Below are 23,155 nucleotides of genomic sequence, written 5' to 3'. Positions count from 1 at the left end.
CCTTATTGTGTGATGGTTTTCACAACAGCATACCATGCTTTTAAAATGCACTTACAATATACTTTCTCTCCGTTAGTCAAAAATCTTTTAGGAGGGGCTAAAGAGAAGTATTTAAAATGAGACAGTAAACAGGACCCGGCGCAGAGCAAATGGTTAATATGGATTTGTGGGCCATATGACTAAAGCTGTTAGTTGTGGCAAAGTCACACAAAATCTCGTAGCTATGCCCACCTAAGTTTTGTGGGGAAGACAGTTCATGTTGTAAACAGCCATAGGCCAAGGTAAAAGTATCCCTACAAGGCTGTATATAATGTGGGCTGAAAGATGAACATGTTCCAGTATTCTAAGAAGCATCAAACATTCGGATATTTGCAGATATCCGGGGAATGGACTTAATCTTTGGGGTTTGGGGTTTTTTCCTGAAATGTCTAGGCCCATGTGGAATACTGTGTCTATAAACTATGAATGACTAAAAACTGACTAGAAGACTTACCATTTGGACTAGGCACAAGGCAGGGCAGATTTAAATCTTAATTTTTGAGAGGGGAGGAGGTGATGGACATTGGGGAGGGTATGGGCAATGGTGAGTGCTGTGAAACGTGTAAGCCTGATGATTCACAGACCTGTACCCCTGGGGCTAATAATACATTATATGTTAATAAAAATAATTTAAAGGAAAAAAAAGAAATAAAAGGAAATAAGTTTGTTGACTTGCAGTGGAAGTCTAGGGAACAGTTTAACCAGGATACTTTGGTGGAAGTTTATCAGAAAAAAATATATATATATATAAATCGTGGTATATTTAAGGATAAAAAAAAAAATCTTGATTTTTTTTTTAATATTGAAAAATATGTGTCTAAAGCTGTTGCAGTAAGCATTTTAATACGGTCTGGCTGCACCTACTCTAGCTCCCCATGGCAAGAATGATTTATTCTATATAAACTAGGACCAAAGAGAATGAAACTCCAGAATGTTCTGTAAACTTAAACTTTGTTTATAAGCTTTTTTCCCTTTGCTACAAATTAAACCTGCACTTGGTGGTTGCAAGCCTACAAATAACTTCTTCAGGGAGTGTCATATTTCAAACCTTTTGTAGATAACATTTCTTTTTTTCTTTTTTCTTGTTTTGCTAGCCAAGAGCCTGCCATTCGGTATCTTTCAGACGTACTAAAACCTATTTTTAAGATACTTCTGATAGCTGCAGAGGGTCCCTGCCATAGCAGTTTAGGAAGAGATTTTTATCTTTGGAGTGTCATCTCCATGGGGCAGCTGGCTTGTGTGAGTGGTCTAGCATTTTTATGTATTTCTTTTTTGAATCCTCAGAGCCAGTCTTACTCCCTCTCAGAAAGCAGTCACCAGTTGCCCAAAGGGGACAGCCAACCCTCGGCAGCCGTGCAGCCTCTCAGCCACCCATCAGGGCATGGACAGCCAGAGGCCCAACAGCCTGTAAGCACTTATTTTCCCTCCAAATCATAGGCATGACTGGGCTCTCTCATGGTCCCAGTATTTACTCACCAATGACTTGTCCCATCGGACCCTCCACCATCCTGCAGCCCACAGATGTCATCAGCAGACAACAGCTCCCAAGCAGGGAAATCTTTCCCTGGAAAATGTCTGTTACAGTGTTTGCAGCTGCAGTAGAAAGGTGGTCTAGGAGCTCTGCTTCCGTTCCCAGCAGTGTCCCCTTAATCATGCCTTACGAGAGCGTGATGCTACAGATGGCCACTAGGATATTTTAGAAAATGCGAATGGAATTTAACATAGCACAAGGAATGAATATGTTCTAAGACTGTGTTTCTACATAAGTAAATGCAAAATCTTCTTAAAAGAACAAAAAATCATCCTGGTAATGATTTCAGTTATTTACATTAGAAAACAACTTGAATATGTACAAAATTCGACCTCTAATGTTTCTGGTTTTGAAGTTTGTTTTGCACAACCAAAACAAATATATAAAACTAAATACTAGTAGAATCCGAGTTGAGAAGGTGCAAATAAATGCATGCCATTGATTTAGCATAATAGATAATATTATCTTGCTGGGATTAAATGGCCACAGTCAGTGTAAAAAATGGCCCTAATGGCTATCATATGGTTTCTTTTGCGTTACAGCATGTCTAAAATAGGATGTGATGTGTGACTTTTTAGTTCTACTGTAATGTTTCCCTATCCAAAACTGAGAAGCTTGTGTTTGTAAGACTCCCTATAAAACAATCGGGACTTCTCTTGGCTAACATGCATGATTTTTATATTAAACCTACCTCTCTCTGTTCTCTAATCTTTCATCATTGGCTTGCAACAATTAAACTACGGCTATCTGGCATATATACAATCATAAATAGAAACACAAATATAAGTGTTGAAATTGTGTGCTTGCTCTTGGTCATCCTGATCGTTTAATATGCTTTACATTAGTTTTTAAGTTATTACCAGCTAGCAGTAAACACAGATTTTATTTTTTTAATAAGGTCTTTTTTTTTTAAATCTTAACTTATTTATCTGACATGCAAAGAGAGATCACAAGTAAGCAGAGAGGCAGGTGGGGGTGGGGGGGAGGGGGGAAGCAGGCTCCCTGCTGAGCAGAAAGTCCAATGCAGAGCTCGATCCCAGGACTCTGAGACCATGACCTGGGCCGAAGGTGGAGGCTTAACCCACTGAGCCACCCAGGCATACCTAAACATGGATCTTAAAAGCCTACTAGGAAAGTTATGAATTCCCAAGGATATGTCCATGGACTGGGATCCACAGACAATTTCTTGACAGATAGTACTCCAAAGCCAGTTGGATATTGGTCAGGAAACTACATTTCCCAAGGAACTGTGGTATAGAGGCTTTCCTAGCCAATTCGGAAAACTGGAAATTACTTTTTTATTTTGTGCTTTCCCCCAGTCCTGTTGCTATCATTAATAGTTTCTTTCAACTGAAGACATAGTGCTTATGACTAACTTATTTGGAGCAGTATTAACCCGGATAAGGGGTTCCTATCATTTGCTAAATCACACAATGTCCAGAGTTTGCTTAGCCTAGAGGATGTGTGCTCAATGAGCTTTGTGCATCAACAGAAAAATACGATTTCCAACTCTTATTTTTGGAAGATTCTGGAAAATCACATTATTTAAAAATAAGGTTTTCCATGGGAAAATCTGCTTTGGTTTAGTGAAAGGGCTCCTCTGTTCTCTTGCGTGGGTTGTTTTCAGGAGAATCGCTATCTGGAGGAAAATCCAGAATTGAGATCAATAGTGAAATCTCTTTGCTGCTAGGGTATGGCTACAGAGTATGGGCAGAGCAATAGGGAGAAAGCAAGATTCAGGGGAGCCATGGACAAATGTTGAAATAATCACAAACTCAAGAGGACTTTTGGTTTCTGGAAAATCATTTGTAAGGCTGATAAACAGGCACTAGGAATAACTCGCCTGGCCCTTCAAAGTGTGGTTTCTGGAATAGAGACAGCATCTGTATTACCTGGGTGTTTGTTAGAAATGCAGAATCCCAGGCCCACGAAGGATCTGCATTTTAGCAAGATCCTGCAGGGATTCTTAGCGTAGGACGGTCTGAGAAGCAACTAGGGAACAAGTTCTCACACTTGACTGCACATCGGAATCACCTGCGGAGTTTTAAAAACCACTGAAGCCAGCAAGTCTGAATTAACTGGTCTGGTGGTTGGCCTGGGCACTGGGATTTGCAGATGATCCCCAGGTGGTGCTAAAGGTGCAGCTGAGTTTGAGAAACGCTGAACTAGAGCATAACACTGTTCTTCCAAGAGCAGATCAGCATACCACCGATGAAAGCAGGTGTCCTTGGAAGTGCCCATAAGTGAAAAACAACTTGTCAATGTTAGAACATCTGCTCAGCGATCTGCCACGGTGTTTGGGAACATGCCACATTTATGACTTGCTTGTACCAATATTTAGCCAACATAAATCTTGTCTAAAATGGAAAACAGTTTGGGACTTATGGGAGGGGAACAGGCAAGCTCAGACGCAGGTGGATTAGGAACACCCAGGAGCCAAACAACAGGTGGGAATCGGTCCAGATGCCCGAGAAGAGAAGGGAGGCTCTGGAGGCAAGTAAAATGTGACTGGGAATGTGGGATAAAGTAAGTATGGTTTTAACTGAGAGCTGGCCTTAAAGTGTATCCCAAACCCCAGATAATTAGTGAAAGAAACCAAGCAGAATCCAGCCTAGATCATGCAGTCCTACCTCTACATCAGGAAATCATTTACCCCAGAAAATTAGTCCTTCAGAACACCACAATGACTATAGGAGGAACCAAAATGGGCCTCTGATGTCAAAATAGGACTTGCACTAAAGCATCCCTTCTTCATTTAAAAACAAGCCGCCCATTCAGAGTTGGCTGTATTTTATTTTATTTTTTATTTAAATTCAGTTAGCCAGCTTCAGATGTAGACTTGTGGTTCATCAGTGTGACACCCAGTGCTCGGCTTGTCACATCACGTGCCCTCCTTCATGCCCATGATTCAGTTAGCCCATCCCCCCATCAACCTCCCCCCAGCAACCCTCCATTTGTTTCCTAAAGTTAAGAGTCTCCCTCTCTGAATTCCTCCCATTCCATTTTCCCTCCCTTCCCCTATGATCCTCTGCACTGTTGCTTATACTCCACATATGAATGAAACCATATGATAACTGTCTTTCTCTGTCTGACTTATTTTGCTCAGCCTAATACCCTCCAGTTCTGTCCACATCAATGTAAATGGTAAGATTCCATCCTTTTGATGGCTGAGTAATATTCCATTGTATATATAAACCACATCTTCGAGGCTCCTGGGCAGCTCCATGGGTTAAGTCTCTGCCTTCAGCTCAGGTCATGGTCTCAGGGTCCTGGGATCGAGCCCCATGTCGGGCTCTCTGTTCAGTGGGAAGCCTGCTTCCCCCTCTCTCTCTGCCTGCCTCTCTGCCTACTTGTGATCTCTCTCTCTGTCAAATAAACAAATAAATAAACTCTTTTTAAAAAATAAATAAATAAACCACATCTTTGTCCATTTATCTGTGAATGGACATCTTGGCTCTTTCCACAGTTTGGCTACTGTGAACATTGCTGCTATAAACATTGAAATGCACGTGCCCCTTCAGATCACTACATTTGTATCTTTGGGGTAAATACCTAGCAGTGCAGTTGCTGGGTCATAGGGTAGCTCTATTTTTAGCTTCTTGAGGAGCCTTCATACTCTTTTCCAGAGTGGCTGCATTAGGCTGCATTCCCACCAACAGTGTAAGAGGTTTCCCCTTTCTCTGTATCCTCACCAACATTTGTTGCTGCCTGACATTTATTTTAACCATTCTGACTGGTATGAGGTGGTATCTCATTGTGGTTTCGATTTGTATTTCCCTGATGCCAAAGGATGTGGAGCATTTTTCATGTCTCTGTTGGCCATTTTTATGTCTTCTTTAGAGAAATGTCTGTTCATGTCTTCTGCCCATTTCCTAACTGAAGTATTTGTTTTTTGGGTGTTGAGTTTGATAAGTTCTTTATAGATCTTAGATACTAGCCTTTTATCTGATATGTCATTTGCAAATATCTTCTCCCATTTGTAGGTTGCCAACAGTTTTGTTGACTATTTCCTTAGTAAAAGCTTTTTAATCTTTTTTTTTTTTTTTTTTTTTTTTTAAAGATTTTATTTATTTATTTGACAGAGAGAAATCACAAGTAGGCAGAGAGGCAGGCAGAGAGAGAGAGAGAGGAGGAAGCAGGTTCCCTGCTGAGCAGAGAGCCCGATGTGGGACTCGATCCCAGGACCCTGAGATCATGACCTGAGCTGAAGGCAGCGGCTTAACCCACTGAGCCACCCAGGCACCCTAAAAGCTTTTTAATCTTAATGAGGTACCAATAGTTCATTTATGCTTTTGTTTCCCTTGCCTTTGGAGGAATGTCTAGCAAGAAATTGCTGTGGCCAAGGTCAAAGAGGTTGTGTGTTCTCCTATAGAATTTTGATGAATTCCTGTCTGACATTTGGGTCTTTCATCAATTTCGAGTTTATCTTTGTATATAGCGTAAGTAAATGGTCCAATTTCATTCTTCTACATGAGACTGTCCAACTTTCCCAATATCATTTGTTGAAGAGACTGTCTTTTTTCCATTGGCTATTTTTTTTTTTTTATTCGACAGAGAGAGATAGCAAGAGAGAGAGCACATGCAGGGGTGAGAGGTAGGGGGGAAAGGGAGAAGCAGCCTCCCTGCTGAGCAACAAGGCCAATGCAGGGCTCAATTCCAGGACCCTGGGATCATGACCTGAGCTGAAGGCAGATACTTAACCAACTCAGGTACCCAGGCAACCCTTCATCGGATATTCTTTCCTATTTTGTCAAAGATTTTTGGCCATAGAACTGAGAGTTCATTTCTGGGTTCTCTGTTCTGTTCCATTGATTTATGTGTCTGCTTTTGTGACAGTACCATACTGTCTTGATGATTACAGCTTTGTAACATAGCTTGAAGTCCAAAATTGTGATGCCATCAGTTTTGGTCTTCTTTTTTGATATTCCTCTGGCTATTAAGGGTCTTTTCTAGTTCCGTACAAATGTTAGGATTATTTGTTCCAGCTCTGTGAAAAATGTCAACAGTATTTTGATAGGGATTGCATTGAATGTATAGATTGTTCTGGGTAGCATGGACATTTTATTTATTTTTTTAAAAGATTTTATTTATTTATTTGACAGACAGAGATCACAAGCAGGCAGAGAGGCAGGCAGAGAGAGGAGGAAGCAGGCTCCCCGACGAGCAGAGAGCCTGATGCGGGGCTCGACCCCGGGACCCCGGAATCACGACCCAAGCTGAAGGCAGAGGCCCTAACCCACTGAGCCACCCAGGCGCCCCAGCATAGACATTTTAAGAATATTTGTTCTTCCAATCCATGAACATGGAATGTTTTCCCATTTCTTTGTGTCTTCCTCAATTTCTTTCATAAGTGTTCTATAGTTTTTAGGGTACAGATCCTTTACCTCTTTGGTTAGATTTATTCCTAGGTATCTTACAGTTTTGGGTGCAGTTGTAAATGGGATTGACTCCTTAATTTCTCTTTCTTCTGTCTCATTGTTAGTGTATAGAAATGCGACTGATTTCTGTGCATTGATTTTACATCCTACCACTTTGCTGAACACCTGTATGAATTCTAGCAATTTTGGGGTGGAGTCTTTCAGGTTTTCCAAATAAAGTATCATGTCATCTGTGAAGAGTGAGAGTTTGACTTCTTTGCCAATTTGAATGCCTTTTATTTCTTTTTGTTGTCTGATTGCTGAGGCTAGGACTTCTGGTACTATGTTAAACAATGGTGATAAGAGTGGACATTCTTGTCATGTTTCTGACCTTAGGGGAAAAGCTCTCAGTTTCTCCCCACTGAGAATAATATTCACTGTGGGCTTTTTGTAGATGGATTTTATGATATCGAGGTATGTTCCCTCTTATTCCTACACTGTGGAGAGTTTTAATCAAGAAAGGATGCTATTTCTTATGCTTTTCTGTATGAATAGAGTTACCTGTAGTTGACCAGGATGGCAGCCCTGTAGATTAAAATGCAAATTCATATGCTATTTACTGAGCCTCTACTGTATAAAAAGCACTGTGTGCACCTCTGAGGTGTCTGAATCATCATCATCATCATCAAGATCATTAAAATTATCCTATGCTGATTTAATTTCACTTTAATAAGTTCTACTCCTAAAAAAAAAGATGCTGTGTTTTATCAAGTGCTTTTTCTGCATCAGTGGTTCTTGTCCTTTCTTTTATTAATGTGATTTATCACATTGATTTGCAGATGTTGAACCAATCTTGTAGCACAGGAATAAATCCCACTTGGTCGTGGTGAATAATCTTTTTAATGTACTGTTGGACCCTATTGGCTGATATCTTGGTGAGAATTTTGGCATCCATGTTCATCAGGGATATTTATCTGTACTTGTCCTTTTTGGTGGGGTCTTTGTCTGGTTTGGGGATCAAAGTGATGCTGACCTCAGAGAATGAGTTTGGAAGTTTTCCTTCCATTTCTTTCTTTTCTTTTTTTTTTTTTTTTTTTTTTTTTTTTTTTTTTTTTTTAGTTTATTTATTTGACAGACAGAGATCACAAGTAGGCAGAGAGGCAGGCAGAGAGAGAGGAGGAAGCAGGCTCCCTGCTGAGCAGAGAGCTGGACATGGGGCTCGATCCCAGGACCCTGAGATCATGACCTAAGCTGAAGGTAGAGGCTTTAACCCACTGAGCCACCCAGGTGCCCTGCATTTCTATTTTTTGAAACAGCTTCAGAAGAATAGGTATTAATTCTTCTTTAAGTGTTTGATAGAATTGCCCCTGGGAAGCCATCCTGCCCTGTACTCTTAAAGAATTAAGGTCAACAAACCCCTGGCCAGGCTTACCAAAAAGAAAAGAGAAAGGAACCAAATTAATAAAATTGTGAATGAAAGAGGAGAGATTACAACCAACACCAAGAAATACAAACAATTATAAGAACATATTATGAGCAACTATATTAACTCATAGGTATTGACAAATTAGGCAATCTGGAAGAAATGGACCCATTCCTACAAACATATAAACTACCAAAACTGAAACAGGAAGAAATAGAAAACCTGAACAGACCCATAATCAGCAAGGAAACTGAAGCAGTAATAAAAAATCCCCCAACAAACAAGTTAGCAGTATATTAGACACAATCACACAGTCCTGGCTTTGCAGGGTTTCTTGTCTATGGTAGCTAAAAAGCAGTCATTTTAAAGAGGTGGAAAAAATGCTGTCAAGGACAAATACACTAACAGAAGGAAGATCATACAAATCAAAAAACTGACACAAGAGCTTTAAAGATATAGGAGCCTGGAGCCTCTTGGTGTAGGGGATGGAACCCAGCATATATCTGCTCTGCTCACAGCAGAAACAACCAAGATTCCCAGTGATGGTGGACATAACTGGAGGTTTCCAGGCAGCCTTTTGAAAGGATGCTGATGATTACTGACATTTCTCAAGTCCTTGCTAGACCATGAGCTGTTCTGGGGACATGGGGTAAAGTTTGAGTCCTTCACCCTACCAAGCACTCCACACTCATGTGTCCTTTAGTCCTCACACAACTCTGGGAGGGAGGTAGTATTATTATCCCCCTTTGAAATATGGGGAGAGTGAAGCAAAGAAAGATTAAATAATTTGTCTAGTGAGGGTTGAAGCACAGATTGGGATTTAGGTAGAAGTTCTTCACATAGTGCCTTGGGCTCACATTATACTAATCAGAAGCTAACTTACCAGGATTTCTAAACTACTGAACTGGATCATTATCTTCTCTATACCCCATCCCTGAGCTTCCTTCCTCGCCCCCAGCCCCCCAGCTAGATTCAAGTGCTCTTCCTTAGTGCTTTTATGCTACTCTACATATAATGCCATCATTCCTCTCCCATGTGATTTTAGAACTATCTGTTCACACATCTCCCCAACACTGGACTGATAACTCACTTGCTCATCTTTGTATCCCCATTACAAAACCCTATTACATTGTCCCCATTATAATGACACAAAACCTGACACACAGCAACTGCTCGATAAAATTTGATGAATTCATTACATTTTATAGATAAACCTTACTCAAACCAATGTTTTGTTCAGTTGGAATCCAAATCCCAATGACCAGGTACTCCCCCAAACCAATGTGTGAGTAAGGTCCTTATATTTGTATTTTTAGAAACTCCCCAAGTGATTCTAATGTACCCGAAGTTGAGAGCCATGGATCTAATGTCAGGTGTTCCTCTAGTGCAGGAATGTGCCCAAATGTGGCCCCCAGACCATCATCGGAATAACCTAGGATCTTGTTAGGAAAGCAGATCATCAGGCCCCACTCCAGATCTACAGAATCAGAAATTCAAGGCCTAGGGCCTAGCAGCTGCTGCTGAATAAACCCCTCCAGTTGATTCTGATGTTTGTTCAAGTGTGAGAATGAATATTGAAGCAAAAGTATCTCACAGGCCTGGTATGGAGCTACAGCCCAGCTTTGCCTAAGAACCACTCTCATCATTGAGCCTGCAGAGCTGTCCATATCCTCCTAAGCCAGCTTAGCCCCGAATCCTCCTCCAAGGCTCTCACACCAAATGCAACCCAGGAAACTGCCCCATTCTGATGTCCACCTGACCGCAGACTGCATTCTCCCACCACACATCCCACATGCATAGAGAAAAGGTAGCTCAACGGTCCCTCCACCAGCAGAGGAAGGAAGCTACTCTTCATCCTTCCCATCGGTTCAACATATTCTTTGAAAGAAACTCTTATGAGGGTGCCTGGGTGCTGAAGTTGGTTAAGGGTCTGCCTTCAGCTCAGGTAATGATCCCTGGGTCTTGGGATCAAGCCCTATGTCAGGCTTTCTGATCAGCAGGGAGTCTGCTTCTCCCTCTCCTTCTGCCCCTACCTGTGCTCATGCTCTCTCTTTTTCTCTTTCCATCTTTCTCTCTCTCCCCTCTCTAAGATAAGGAAGGGAGGGAGGGAGGGAGGAAGGAAGAAAAAAAGGAACTCCTATGAGCCAGATACTGTTTGGGGCTCTACAGATAAAAAGAGAAATAAAAGACCACAATCCATGCCCTTTAAATAGCCCACAGTCTAGCAAGGGAGGCGAACAAATAATTATAATGATGTGTGATGGCTGCACTAAGAGAAACATGTCCAAAACTTGGACGGAGGAGGGAGTGATGCTGTGTGGGAGGAAGAAATAGAACAGGCTTCCTGACATGGAGAAGGGCGTTCTTTACAGTGCTGGAGTTTGCACAGAGATGTACAAGAAGGGTAATGCTACCGGAAGTACAACTCTCCACTCACCAACGCACTTAATCCATTAAGCATCACCTGCCTGCGCAGCTGCTAGCCCCTCCCTCTCAGCTGGGAGCTCCTGCAGGGTAGACACTGCGTCTCACTCAGGGCTCTGTTTCCAGGGCTTGACACCTAACTGGTGTGCCATACATACTTTATAGATCACTGGACAGGAAACAGTGACACAGATGTGAAGGGGTGAGACCCAAAGGCCCTTGTTTGCTATGCAAAGTGTATTAGTACCCTAGGGCTAATATGCAAAGTATCACAATCTGAGTGGCTTCTTAAAAAGATTTTATTTATTTATCTGAGAGAGAGAGAGAAAGAGTGAGTGAGCAAGAGAGCATGAGTGGGAGGAGGGGCAGAGGGAGAGGGACAAGCAGACTCCCCACTGAGTGCAGAGCCCTACACGGAACATTAATTCTCCTGGGACCCCCGATCAAGACCTGAGCTGAAGGCAGACGCTTGACCATCTGAGCCACCCAGGCACCCCGCAGATTAGGTGGCTTAAAACAATGGAAATATACAGGGTGCCTGGGTAGCTCAGTGGGTTAAAGCCTCTGCCTTTGGTTCGGGTCATGATCGGGCTCTCTGCTCGGCAGGCAGCCTGCTTCCTCCTCTCTCTGCCTGCCTCTCTGCCTACTTGTGATCTCGTCTGTCAAATAAATAAGTAAAATCTTAAAAAAAAAAATGGAAATACATTCTCTCAAAGTTCTGGAGTTTTGGGATTTGGAATCAAGGTGTTAGCAGGGTGGGTGTTCCTGGGAAGGTACAGGAAAAGATTTCTTTCTTGCCTCTTTCAGCCTCTGATGAGCCCCAGGCATTGCATTTCTTGGTGCAGGGCAGAGGAACCCCAGTCTCTGCCTCCTTCTTCACATCGTTTTCTCCTCAGTGTGTGTCTCTGTTTCTCTTCTTCATAAAAGGACTCCAGCCACTGGATTTAGGACCCATTCTAATCCAGGATGATATCATCCATGATCCTTTACTAATTATATCAGCAAAAGATTCTGTTTCCGAGTAAGGTCATTCTGAGGTTCCAAGTAGACAAGAATCTGGGCGATACTATTCAACCTACCACACCAAGGAATGAATTTATTTATTTATTTATTTGTTTGTTTGTTCGTTTGTTTATGGTTTTAAGCCCATAGTGGCTTTTAAACCTTGTACATCAGATTCCGTCAGAAGGCTTGTTTAAACAGAGAGCTGGGCCCTACCCCCAGAGTGTCTGATTCAGTAGATACTCTTTAGTGGGGCCCGAGAATTTGTTTTCTCACAAGTTACCTAGTTATGTTGATGCTGCTGATCCAGGGACCACACTTAAGAGTCAGTGTCTCAGGCAATAGAGAGTCCCTCAGGGGTCTCAGGCAAGGCAATGACACGGTCAGAGCTGCACTTTGGATGGACTGTGCTGGAAGCTGGTAGAAGTTTTCGAGAGAAACATGATCAAAGACAAGTAAAACACTTGAGAGGTGGCGGCCCTGGAGAAAGATGATGAACCCCTGCCCCCAGCTAAAACAGTGGTAATGGGATTGGAGAGAAGAGGGCAGATTAAAAGGTCAAATCGATGTAACTAACTGGACAGGTAGGTGAGGGACAAGGAAAAGTATAGAGTGATTCCCAGGTACCTGGCTTGTGTGCCCAGGTGAACGGTGTAGATCCTGGGGACAGGGTGAAGTGGAGGTTCACACAGTATGAGGATGAGTTTGGTTTGGGGATCTGTTGAGTGTGAAATTCCATGGGACTCCTGAGTACAATGCCTAGCAGGTAGCTGGATCTGAAACTCAAGAGAGGAATCTGGGCTGGAGGTAATTTGGAGAATATGAACTCCTAGTTCTTCTGTTTTATCTTGCTTTCAAGTCAGTATGCATTTGACTACAAGTAGCAGACTACAGGATTAACAGTGGCTTCAATAACAGAGACATTTAATTACTCACCCTCAAACGAAGCTGAAAGGAGAAGACTCCATGTTGGTTTAGCTGTTCAGTCACACCATTAAGGCCACGTCTGCTCTTCTGTTCTGCCATGCTCGAGGGGCTGGCCATAACTCCCCTAATGGGTACTAGACAGTGGTCTGGGTTTAAGTTCATGATCTCACACAATAGGATCACAAGTAAGAAGGAAGGGGATAGAGAAAAAAGTGCCTTTCTTCTTATGTACCACTCCCATCACTGAGAAAAATCCTTTTGGAAAGCCCCAAGCAGGCATCCCATTCAATCTTATTGGCCAGAGTTGGTCAAAAGTCCATTCCTAGACGAATCACTGGTCAAGGAGAAGAGGACAGCCATGAACCATGATTCATCCCTGGGGCTAGGGAAATCATCTTGCCACCTAGCATCTATCTCTCATTCTCACCCTCGTGCTCACTTTCCTTCTTTCCATAAGTTGGCCTCATTCTCTCCTACTGAAAATGAACTTTTTCTATTGCCCAGTCGTGTGAAAAGCAAAAGCTTTTTTGTGAGAGGGAGGCATGGCCACACATACAGAGAGGTCCATGGCCTCATGTACCTCCAGATTAACAATATCAAGGTAAAGAGTTTCTTTCACTAAGCATCTATAATGTGTCAGGGAAAAGTTCTGACTGACTTGGTCATATACGTACTCCTTGGACTGTCACTGTGGCAGAGGCTGGCCTTACCAACCCTTGAGGTTTGAGGCTACTGCTTTATCATTATTGCTTTCTTATAACTATTATTTTTATTAAGATTACTACAGCTGCTGCTGCTACTATTGGATGGACTAAAATAGAGAATGAAGACTCAAAGATCAGATAGAAAGGCAGCGAGATAGCTCACCCTTCCTAGAATGGGGGTTTGAATGGTTGTGGTGGGAATGATGAAGAAGATAAAAATGTTTAAAAGAATTTTAAAAAAACAATTAATAGGCTTGGATCCAATGCATTTTTAAACTCTTACCAGGGGAGAGAATAGCATCCATTGTTTTGATTCTGATGGAGAAAGAAATTTGCTCAAAGCAAATTTAGCTATTTCACCTTGTTTCCTTTTTAGCAAATCAGAACTTGTTCACATACTGTTGGTTATGCCCTGTTCACAGTACCATTCAGTGAGCCCAGCTCAGCCCCCAGCACTTAGTCTTTTCAATTCCATTTACCCACTTATCATTGACTCTTGAGGATCCCAGAGTACACTTGCTTCTTTTTTTCCCTGCAAGCAATGAATCCCAAGTTTACACTCTCATTGAATTGGCAGAAAAATAGCCTTTGGCGATAGTAGAAGGAAATGGATAATTCTTTTCTAATGAGAAAAGTGCTTCATTTTTCATAACTCCTGAAGGCATGGTTCTTGTCACAGCTGAGGAATGGCTGTCATCTCCCCACGACCACCTTATCCTCCAAGTTCACTTTCGTTGAAGCAATACAGCAGTAATTGGATATCTGGAGGTCTAACACTCTTCAGAGGTTTCTGACTCCCAAAACCATCTGTGGACAACATCAAGGCAGTCACTTTCCCCAGGACACAATCTTGTTTCCAGGCAATACATATAATTCCACCTCCAGGAGAAACTTCAAGTTGTCCAGCCGAGCACAGTACTAAAGGGCCCCCAAGAATGAGTCAGCAGAGACTGCTGGTTGAGCCTTCTGCCAGCGGAGGCCATGATGCCTGTAATTGTGAGGCAGACAAAGTAGCAGGGGGTGATGATAAGCTTCTTACTTTGGACCAACTTTAACCCAGATTCTTCTTCCTAGTTACCTTGTCCCAGTACTCATCTTTCAGATTTGCCATCTGAGTTTCTTTAAAATAAAACTAAGGGAAAAAGACACCAACCTCCGTGTCTAATCCTCCCTTTTATATAACTTTATATAACTCGCTCTTTGTCACTGGGGACCTTGTCTGAGTCAGTGCGTGTATGCCATTTGCACTAGCACCCCAGCCTTCTCAACACCTTTGGAAGAAACATGTTTATACGATTGTTACAACCATTAGGCCAGGGTGGTAGACCCTCATCCTGTTAGATCCTCACAACAATGACATTAGAACCAAATAATTCTGTTGTGAGGGGCTGTTCTGTGCCTTGTAGGACATTTAGCAGAATCCCTGATCTTTACGACCAGATTCTACTAGCACTCCCCTGTTTATGACAGTGTTTCTAGACATGGCCAAATGTCCCCAGAGAGACAAAATTGCCCCTGGTTGGTTGAGAACCACTTCATGAGACACAGACCTTAGTACAAGCAAGGCTATAGGGCAGGAGATGCCCCCATACTGTCTTTATCTGACTGAATTTCTGTCAGGAACCATGCATTCCCGTCCCTCTGGCCGAGATAGTCCCTCACACCGATTGCCTTTCTTTTCTTTTCTTTTCTTTTCTTTTTTAAGATTTTATTTATTTATTTAAGAGAGAGAGAGAGGGACAGAGTGAGAGAGCATGAGAGGGGAGGTCAGAGGGAGAAGCAGACGCCCTATGGAGCTGGGAACCTGACGTGGGACTTGATCCCAGGACTCCAGGATCATGACCTGAGCAGAAGGCAGTTGCTTAACCAACTGAGCCACCCAAGTGCCCCCTGATTGCCCTTTCTTTTTTTTTTTTTAATCATTTTTAAAATTTATTTGACAGAGATCACAAGTAGGCAGAGAGGCAGGCAGAGAGAGAGGAAGGAAAGCAGGCTCCCTGCAGAGCAGAGAGCCCGACGCGGGGCTCGATCTCAGGACTCTGGGATCATGACCTGAGCCGAAAGCAGAGGCCCTAACCCACTGAGCCACCCAAGCGCCCCCTGATTGCCCTTTCTTATCACAGGGTAGAGCCAGCTCTTTTTCAAGACCGACCCTTGTCCTCCTGTTGGTGACAACAGCAGCTGAGATGCAGCGGTTTCCCCTGAAAGGCTGTTAGCCAATTAGAAACTTCTGATGGCTGGAGTGAGAAGGGCTTCCCTACAGAAACACCCTGTACTGAGGCTGCTGAGCTGCTGGTTTTCCTGCCTAGATGAGCAGAGCTCAACTGGAAAGTCACTAATTGAACAGTCATGAGTCCATTTGCTCATATCCCTTCTGTTTGGGTGTATCCCCCAAAAGGACTGCCCCCTTTAGTCTCCCTATAACAGAGCTTAGTGCATAGTGGGTCAGTCACATTGTATTTCTGATAATATTGTCAGTATCTTCAGAAATGATGGTATCCACCACTTTAAGGCATTAGATATTGGAGGGTCTTAATGTTAGATCTCCTTAAGGACAGGTCCCAACCTTTGATAGGTAAACATCACACCAACTTAATGTGGAACCCAGAGGACATAGCCTGAAAAATTTGTCTTTCTGGAAAATGACCTAATTATAGCAGTCTTCATTAAAAGGTATTCTCAAAGTGCCAACATACTAATAATCCCAAATTTAGAAGGAAGGTCATTTTTTTTTAATCTAAAAAGTTTCACTCGTTTTTTAAGAACACATATCAAGATCTGAATCAAGTGGATGTTTTTCTTCTTTTCAGCCTTTTTTTCCAAATGATGCGACCATTCCCACCCATTTAGAGTAATGGCCAAACACATACTTCATATATGTCACCTTACAATTGCATCTCTGAAAGCATAGATCAACAGCCAAATAGTTCTGTGTACTCATCACTCTTCAAAAGTTAGCTAGAATTCAGACCTCCTGACACACTGCCTAGCTATCTGGTTGACCTCCTTGATTAACAGACCTCTGGAAAGGCCCAAGTGGGAAAAAGATCTAAGAATAGAAGAATCAGCTTTGCTGTTAGTCGGTGTGACTGTGGAGAATCCTAATGGAACAGTAATTACATGGTGAAATACCAAATAGTCTTATAAGATTGAAACTGTGTTTAAAAATAGACCCAACAAATACAATATGGTACATATTTTTTCTTTTTTTTTTTTTACCTATCAAGTTTTTTTATTATGTTCTGTTAGCCACTGCATAGTATAGAAGTCCTTATATAGTATATTAGTCCTTAATGCAGTGTTCAGTGATTCATTAGTTAAGTATAACCCAGTGCTCAACACAGCAAGTGCCCTCCTCAATACCCATCACCCTGTTACCCCCTCCCCCAACCCTCATCCCCTCTGAAACCCAGATTGTTTCTTGGGGTCCGTGGTTTCTCATGGTTCATCTCCCTCTCTGATTTCTCCCCCTTTGGATTTCCCTCCCTTCCCCCATGGTTCCCCATGCTATTGCTAATGTTCCACATATGAGTGAAACCATACGATAATTGTCTTTCTCTCCTTGGCTTACTTCACTTAACATAATCCTCTCCAGTTGCATCCATATCAGTACAAATGGTGGGTATTCATCATTTCTGATGGCTGAGTAATATTCCATTGTGTATATGTACCACATCTTCTTTATCTAATTAGTAGTTTTGCTTCTTGCTCTGACAAGCATTTAAGCAGATTTTGATTTAAAACACAAAAATCAAGACTTAAAAACAAACAAACAAACACATGTGCTGTTCCAAGGAAACCATGCCCTAGAAACTATCAACTTAATGAAACTATATGCCACTACTCACCCAAGAGTCATGTTTAAAGAGGTGAATGGCCACTCCGTTGTGTTTCAAATTGCCCATCAGTGTCTACTAAACATGTCTGTGGAAATGTTGCCAGGGTATTTCTGGCTTTGAATTTATGAACTTTAGTAGTACAATATGTTGCATTCACACTAACCGGTTTCAAAGTACAAACAAGTAACCACTTAGAGGTAAAAGAGCTTTGTCCTCAGGGAGGGGCCCAGATATCTCCCTAAAGCAAGTAAGTGATCCTGGGCAAAATGACTTAATAACTAGACCTCAGTTTACCTATAAAATGAGGGGACTGAATACATTCACTGTTTCCCAAACTTGAGACTTAAGTAAGAACTTCGTGAATGTTGCCAAATACACATGCCACCTATTCTACTAATAGTTCTGTTAACTATTTTCTTTAAACTCACTCATCTTGTTGACACACAAAAATTTATCTTAAAAAGAAAATTTATATCAATACCATAAGTGGAAAATCATTATCAGTTGATATAAGTATAGATAACTAAATGAAAGCAAAAAAGACTATATTAAATTCTAACTAAATACTATTGCCAGCTGAAGGCTCAGGTTCTGCCATCTGTTTTCTGATAAAAAGATCTACTGGCATAAAGTATGGAAGGGGTTGACAAAATAATTATTTCAGGCTTTGTGGGCCACACAACCTCTGTTACCACTATTCAGCTCTGCCACTGAAGTGTAAAAGCAGCCATTGATTAAATGTGTATGAGTGGGTTGGCTGTGTTCCAATAAAACTTTATTTATAAAAACAGTGGACAGGCCAGAATTTGACCATAGTCTGTAGTTTGCCAATCCCTGGGTTGAAAGAGTGTGAAAGACATACTGTCACCAAGCAAAGAATGATTCAATCAGAAGAACTGAGAGAGAATTTAAAAACAAATTCCCTTTTCAGTTAAAAGTCCAAAGGGTTTTAATATATTCAGTGTTCCATGCCACCCATTTTGAAAACCCTAGGTTGAATTTCTACCCTAAGAATCTATGATAAACCTCTTTCCTTTATCTTCTGCTCCTTGGATAAAGTCTAGGATTTCTTACCTGTGTCAACCCTCAGCACATTTTTAAGTTTTCTTTCTGATTCATTGGGCTGCCAATGAGAAAGTTTCTGATCTTTGTCAGACCAGCACCTGGCTGCACATTGGATTACCTGGTAAGATTTGAAAGTACTTATACCTAGTATATACCTCTATCAGAGATTCTGATTTAATAGGACCAGCATGAAACTCAGACATTTGTTTATTTTAAAACATCTCAGATGATTCTAATGTGCATCTGTGGTCAAAAAGGTATTCATCTGTGTTTTGCTCAGAGCATCTCACTCAGAGTCCACAATTTCTTCCATAAGTTTCAATTCTGAGAGCCCCCAAACTATGGTTTGTTCAAACGATTCCAGACCTGAAAATCTTAGGTATTCACTTTCCATTTGTGTTTCCTGTTGAGCCTCCAGGTGGGGTCTGAATGGCTCTCTGAGGTGTCCTAAGTTTACTATCCTTTTTTCATTCTCTTCTTCATTACCCTAGAAGGCTTGACATCATTATCAGTTCTAGATATCCAAACGGATAACTTTGCTCTCCCCCTCCTCTGTTCTCTGACATTGATACAAAGTGGAATAAGGCCAGGCAGAATGCAAAGGAAAAAGCTTGTGGCATATTCTGTCACATACAAAGGAAAAAGATTCTACATCCTCTAGAGGGATGAGAAATGCCTCACGACTGCAGAGACTTCAGACCAGCTTCCATTAATATGTAAAACATTTACCAATTACCTATAATGTGCCAGGCATTATGCTAAAGGTGCTGGAGATAGGACAGGGAATAGGACATGGTTCTTGGTCCCAAGTGGTTTACAGTCCAAGGAGGGAGATAAACTAGTGAATAAGTATAATAATGTATCTTAAGGAGATCTGATAGAAATCTCTGGAGTGGAGTATAAGTTCAAAGGAGAAACTGGTATGCTAGATCATGTCTCACAACCAGCTCTTGGTGGGGGATGGGGGACAAAAACCCAATTTGTGCCAGAGGCCAATTTCCATAGCATAAATGTGAAATCCCAGCTGATTTCAAGTCACTAACATGAGCTCATTGAATACAGAGTTGGGAAGAGAGGCACACAGTTGGCCCTTGAAAGCCTGTAAAGTCAGCTTCAGCTTGGGTGGCAACCATCCTGGTTTACTCAGGACATTTCAGCACTGAAAACCTCACATCCTAGGAAACCCTCCGTCTTGGACAATCAAACAGCTGGCTGCCTTAGGTCCCACACCCAGCTGGCAGAAAGTCCTCAGTCTTTCCCAAGAGGGTCAGGAATGGTTCCAGAGGGGAGATGCGGCTTCAGCAAATTCCCTTAAGTAGACAGATTCTCCACTGCTGCCAGTGGACCCAATGGTGGGCAACCAGGTGTTTAAGAAATGGAGGAGCAAGGGGCGCCTGGGTGGCTCAATGGGTTAAAGCCTCTGCCTTCAGTTTAGGTCATGATCCCAGGGTCCTGGGATTGAGCCCTGCATTGGGCTCTCTGCTTGGCCGGGAGCCTGCTTCCCGCCAACCCCCCACTTCCCTCTCTGCCTGCTGGTGTGGTAAAGAATCTGTTGGCAGTATCTCCCTCTTCTTTCCCCCATTGAACACTGATTGACCCTTTCTAATAAGACAAATCAGTCTAGAGTCCATGAGGTAGGGAGAAATGAGATTTTACCTATGAAAATGTTAGACAGTTTATCAGGCTGGAAAGCTGTCACCCAGAAGAATAAACATATGGGAAACCTTGGTCATCCTGCTGGCTGCCTGCTTTTCAGCTTTCAGATGGCCTCTGCAGTCCCTTAGCTAGGATCCCTCCACTACTCAGAGGGCAAGATGTTTTAGTAAAGAGGGAACAGGAAGGTTTGGGGTGAGGTGGGGAAGAGGAGGAGGAGGAAGCACCCTGACAGCCTGTTGGAGAAAGACAAAAGAAGCCAGTTTCTCCCCTGCCTGTTCTGGATCATCATCCTGAAATCTCCCTGCCCAGAACTCTCATATTATCTTTTCATATGGCTTTGCTGAGGTATAGTTGACATATAACATTATGTAAGTATAAGCTGGACAATGTGTTGATGTGATACACTTGCATATTACAAAGTGATTGCCACTATAACCTAGCTCACACCTGCATTAGGCATAAATGCATTTACAGTTTCTCTTTTTTGGTAAGAACATTTAAGATCTACTCTCTTAGCAACTTTCAAGTATGCAATACAGTATTATTAACTATAACCACATTAGATCCCCAGAACTTATTTGTCTCATAACTAGAAGTTTGTATCCTTTGATCAACATCTCTTTCTCCCCACCCCCATTCTAGTCTCTGTTCTATTGTTTGTATTTTTTTATTTTTTTAAATATTTTATTTATGTATTTGACACAGAGAGAGAGATCACAAGTAGGCAGAGAGGCAGGCAGAGAGAGAGGGGGAAGCAGGCTTCCCGCCGAGCAGAGAGCCCAACTCGGGGCTCGATCCCAGGACCCTGAGACCATGACCCGAGCCAAAGGCAGAGTCCCAACCCTCTGAGCCACCCAGGTGCCCCAAGTTTGTATTTTTTAATTCCACCTATATGTGATATCATATATCATATATATTATCATACATCAATATCATACAGTACTTCTTTCTCTATCTGATTTATTTCACTTAGCATTATGCCCTCAAGGTCCATCCATGTTCTTACAAATGACAGGATTTCCTCCTCCTCTTTTTTTTTTTTTTTTTTTTTTGAGAGGGAGAGAGGTGTGAAGGGGCAGAGGAAGAGAATCCTAAGCAGGCTCCATGCCCAGCGCAGAGCCCAATATGGGGCTCTCACGATCCTGAGATCATAACTTGAGCTGAAATCAGGAGTCAGGTGTTTAATTGACTGAGACACCCAGGCACCCCAATAGTATTTCCTTCTTTCTCATGGCTAAGTAATATTTCAGTTTTGTGTGTAAATGTGTGTGTGTGTGTGTGTGTGTACCACAGCTTCTATATCCATTCATGTGTTGATGGACACTTACATTGCCCTATATTGCTTATTGTGAATCATGCAGTAATGAATCACAGTGTCTTATTTCATCGTCCCAAGATTCTGCAGGTATTATGTAGGGCAGGTATTAGTCCTAGTTCACAGATGAGAAGCAGAAAACACGATTCCATCAGATTCAAAAGGATACTGACAGCAGAACTGACGACAGCGCCTTTCCTGAACATATACTTTGCCCACGGGAAGAGACTGTCCATTTTGCCTTGCAAATCATGGTAACTGGCCTTCATTTTCATTTCACTTCCTCCTACCTCATGGTCAAGGGCATTTCTTGATCTCACGCGATGCAAGGGAACCTTGGCTTGCCTGGTCAGCGGACAACTCACAGGTCTCAGCTGGTGTTTCTGTAAAATACTAACGTTCTAAGAGCTGAACTGAGAATTTCTACCACCAAATTAAAAAACAATAATTTTGAAAGGGACCAAAAAATGTGGTTAGTAAGAAGTCAATGGTAGAGGTTCTAGATCCAGACTCTGTAGGTTTGAATTCCATCCCTTAGGAACTGTGGGATTTCAGACAGCTTATTAACCTTCCTGTGTCTTGGTTTTCTCAACTTATTTATAAGGTGTTTGTGAGGATTAAGTGAGTACTCTATGTGAATTGTTTTGGCCAGTGCCTGGCACATAGTAAGTACTTTGTATTTTGCTGTCATCCTCAGTTTTCAGGGGTCATTCCTTACATTTCCCTTTAACTCTCAAGCCCAGCTTACTACTTATCTATAAGTAAAAAATAGTTTATGATTTAGGACAAAATTATGTAATGGGTTATTTTAAAGGTGCCACACAAAGCAATATATCAGGGGCTCACCTGACCCCCCATAGGAAGCAGGTCAAGATGGAAGGAATAAAAATAACACTAAGCACTCACCGTGGGCCAAGCTTCCTGCCACGCGTGTTTGATGCATATCCCTGCAACAACCCACAAGACATTGTTATCTTTCAGATGGGAAACAGAGACTTAGAAAGGAGAGAAAGATAGCATCATGCCAGGTTTAAGGGTAAATCTCTTTGGGAGAGTAGATACCTGTGTGGCCACAAAGAAGTCCCTCCCAGACTGGAACTCAGTTTCCCCAAGTCTCTAATTACTTTAAAGTCTATGCAGAGCAAGATTGGCCCTGATCGCCGACGCTGGCTCGAGGTACCAGGACCTAGCAGCGGTCATGGTCATTGCTTACAAGGGGGAGAATTCAGCCGTGTCAGAAGCTCTCCCCAGCACAACCCTTGCCTGCCTTTCCCTTCCTGGACCCTGCTTAAAAAGCCCGGGCCACCACCCGGTTTTAATCCTGGTCCTCATTTTAAATCTCCTCAGCCTGCTCCCGATTTCCTGTCGGCTCGGGCAGCAGCCCCATTTCGATCCGTGTACAGCGAGCCCTCTGCCCTGTGCTCTCCAGCACTTCCTCAGAGGCCTCCTATCTCAGATCCTGGGTACCAAGCAACGGCTTTCAAATATTTACCGAGCGAATTGCAGCAAGCCGGGCCTTCTGGGGAACTGCACTGGAAAGAGCAAACAATGCAAATACCAGTCCTATGACATTTTGATAATGCTTCAAGTGACCCCTGCATCCTTACGTCACTGAGCACCTCCTACGTGCCAGCGACCAAGTGATCGCCATGCTTCTGCATGGCTTCCCGCACACGACTGCATCCAGACCGCGTGCTGTCCGTGAGCAGGTGCACGACCACTTTAAACCTGAGACAGCAATGGCTCAGAGATACGGGTCAGCTTGCCCAGGAGGTTCCTAACCACCAGCAAGGGTCAGAGCATAACTGAGTACAGTAGGTCCTACTCCCAAGTCCATGTGATGTCATTATGTCATGTTTAAATCAATCATGTC

General features: G+C 42.5%; 1 protein-coding gene and 1 long non-coding RNA gene across 4 annotated transcripts in view; one reads left to right on the top strand and one right to left on the bottom strand.

Annotated features, from left to right (window-relative positions):
• Positions 1-23,155, top strand: part of ANXA13 (annexin A13) — a 60,276-nt gene that overhangs the window by 214 nt on the left and 36,907 nt on the right. Inside the window, exon 2 of one of the 2 annotated variants that reach the window (XM_004743518.3) lies at positions 1,324-1,446. The exons of the other annotated variant lie outside the window; for it this stretch is intronic. Within the exon in view, the coding sequence (XP_004743575.1) occupies positions 1,324-1,446 (123 nt within the window). The remainder of the gene's footprint in view (positions 1-1,323; positions 1,447-23,155) is intronic. 2 annotated transcript variants of the gene reach the window in all.
• LOC123391462 lies at positions 11,488-22,858 on the bottom strand. 2 transcript variants are annotated; one of them, XR_006606167.1, is made up of 5 exons: positions 22,345-22,858; positions 22,189-22,229; positions 21,573-21,665; positions 12,404-14,395; positions 11,488-12,193 (listed from the first exon to the last, which is right to left on the bottom strand). It is a non-coding gene; the product is annotated as an uncharacterized LOC123391462 (long non-coding RNA). The 2 variants fall into 2 exon arrangements; XR_006606166.1 differs by having other exon boundaries at positions 11,488-12,837; positions 13,691-14,395; positions 22,345-22,851.

This window comes from Mustela putorius, unplaced genomic scaffold, assembly GCF_011764305.1.
Source record: "Mustela putorius furo isolate JIRA1106 unplaced genomic scaffold, ASM1176430v1.1 tig00000228_pilon_pilon_pilon, whole genome shotgun sequence".
Taxonomy (NCBI): Eukaryota; Metazoa; Chordata; class Mammalia; order Carnivora; family Mustelidae; genus Mustela; species Mustela putorius.
The sequence above is the reverse complement of the archived record's forward strand: the minus strand, read 5'-3'. Positions and strand labels throughout refer to the sequence as shown.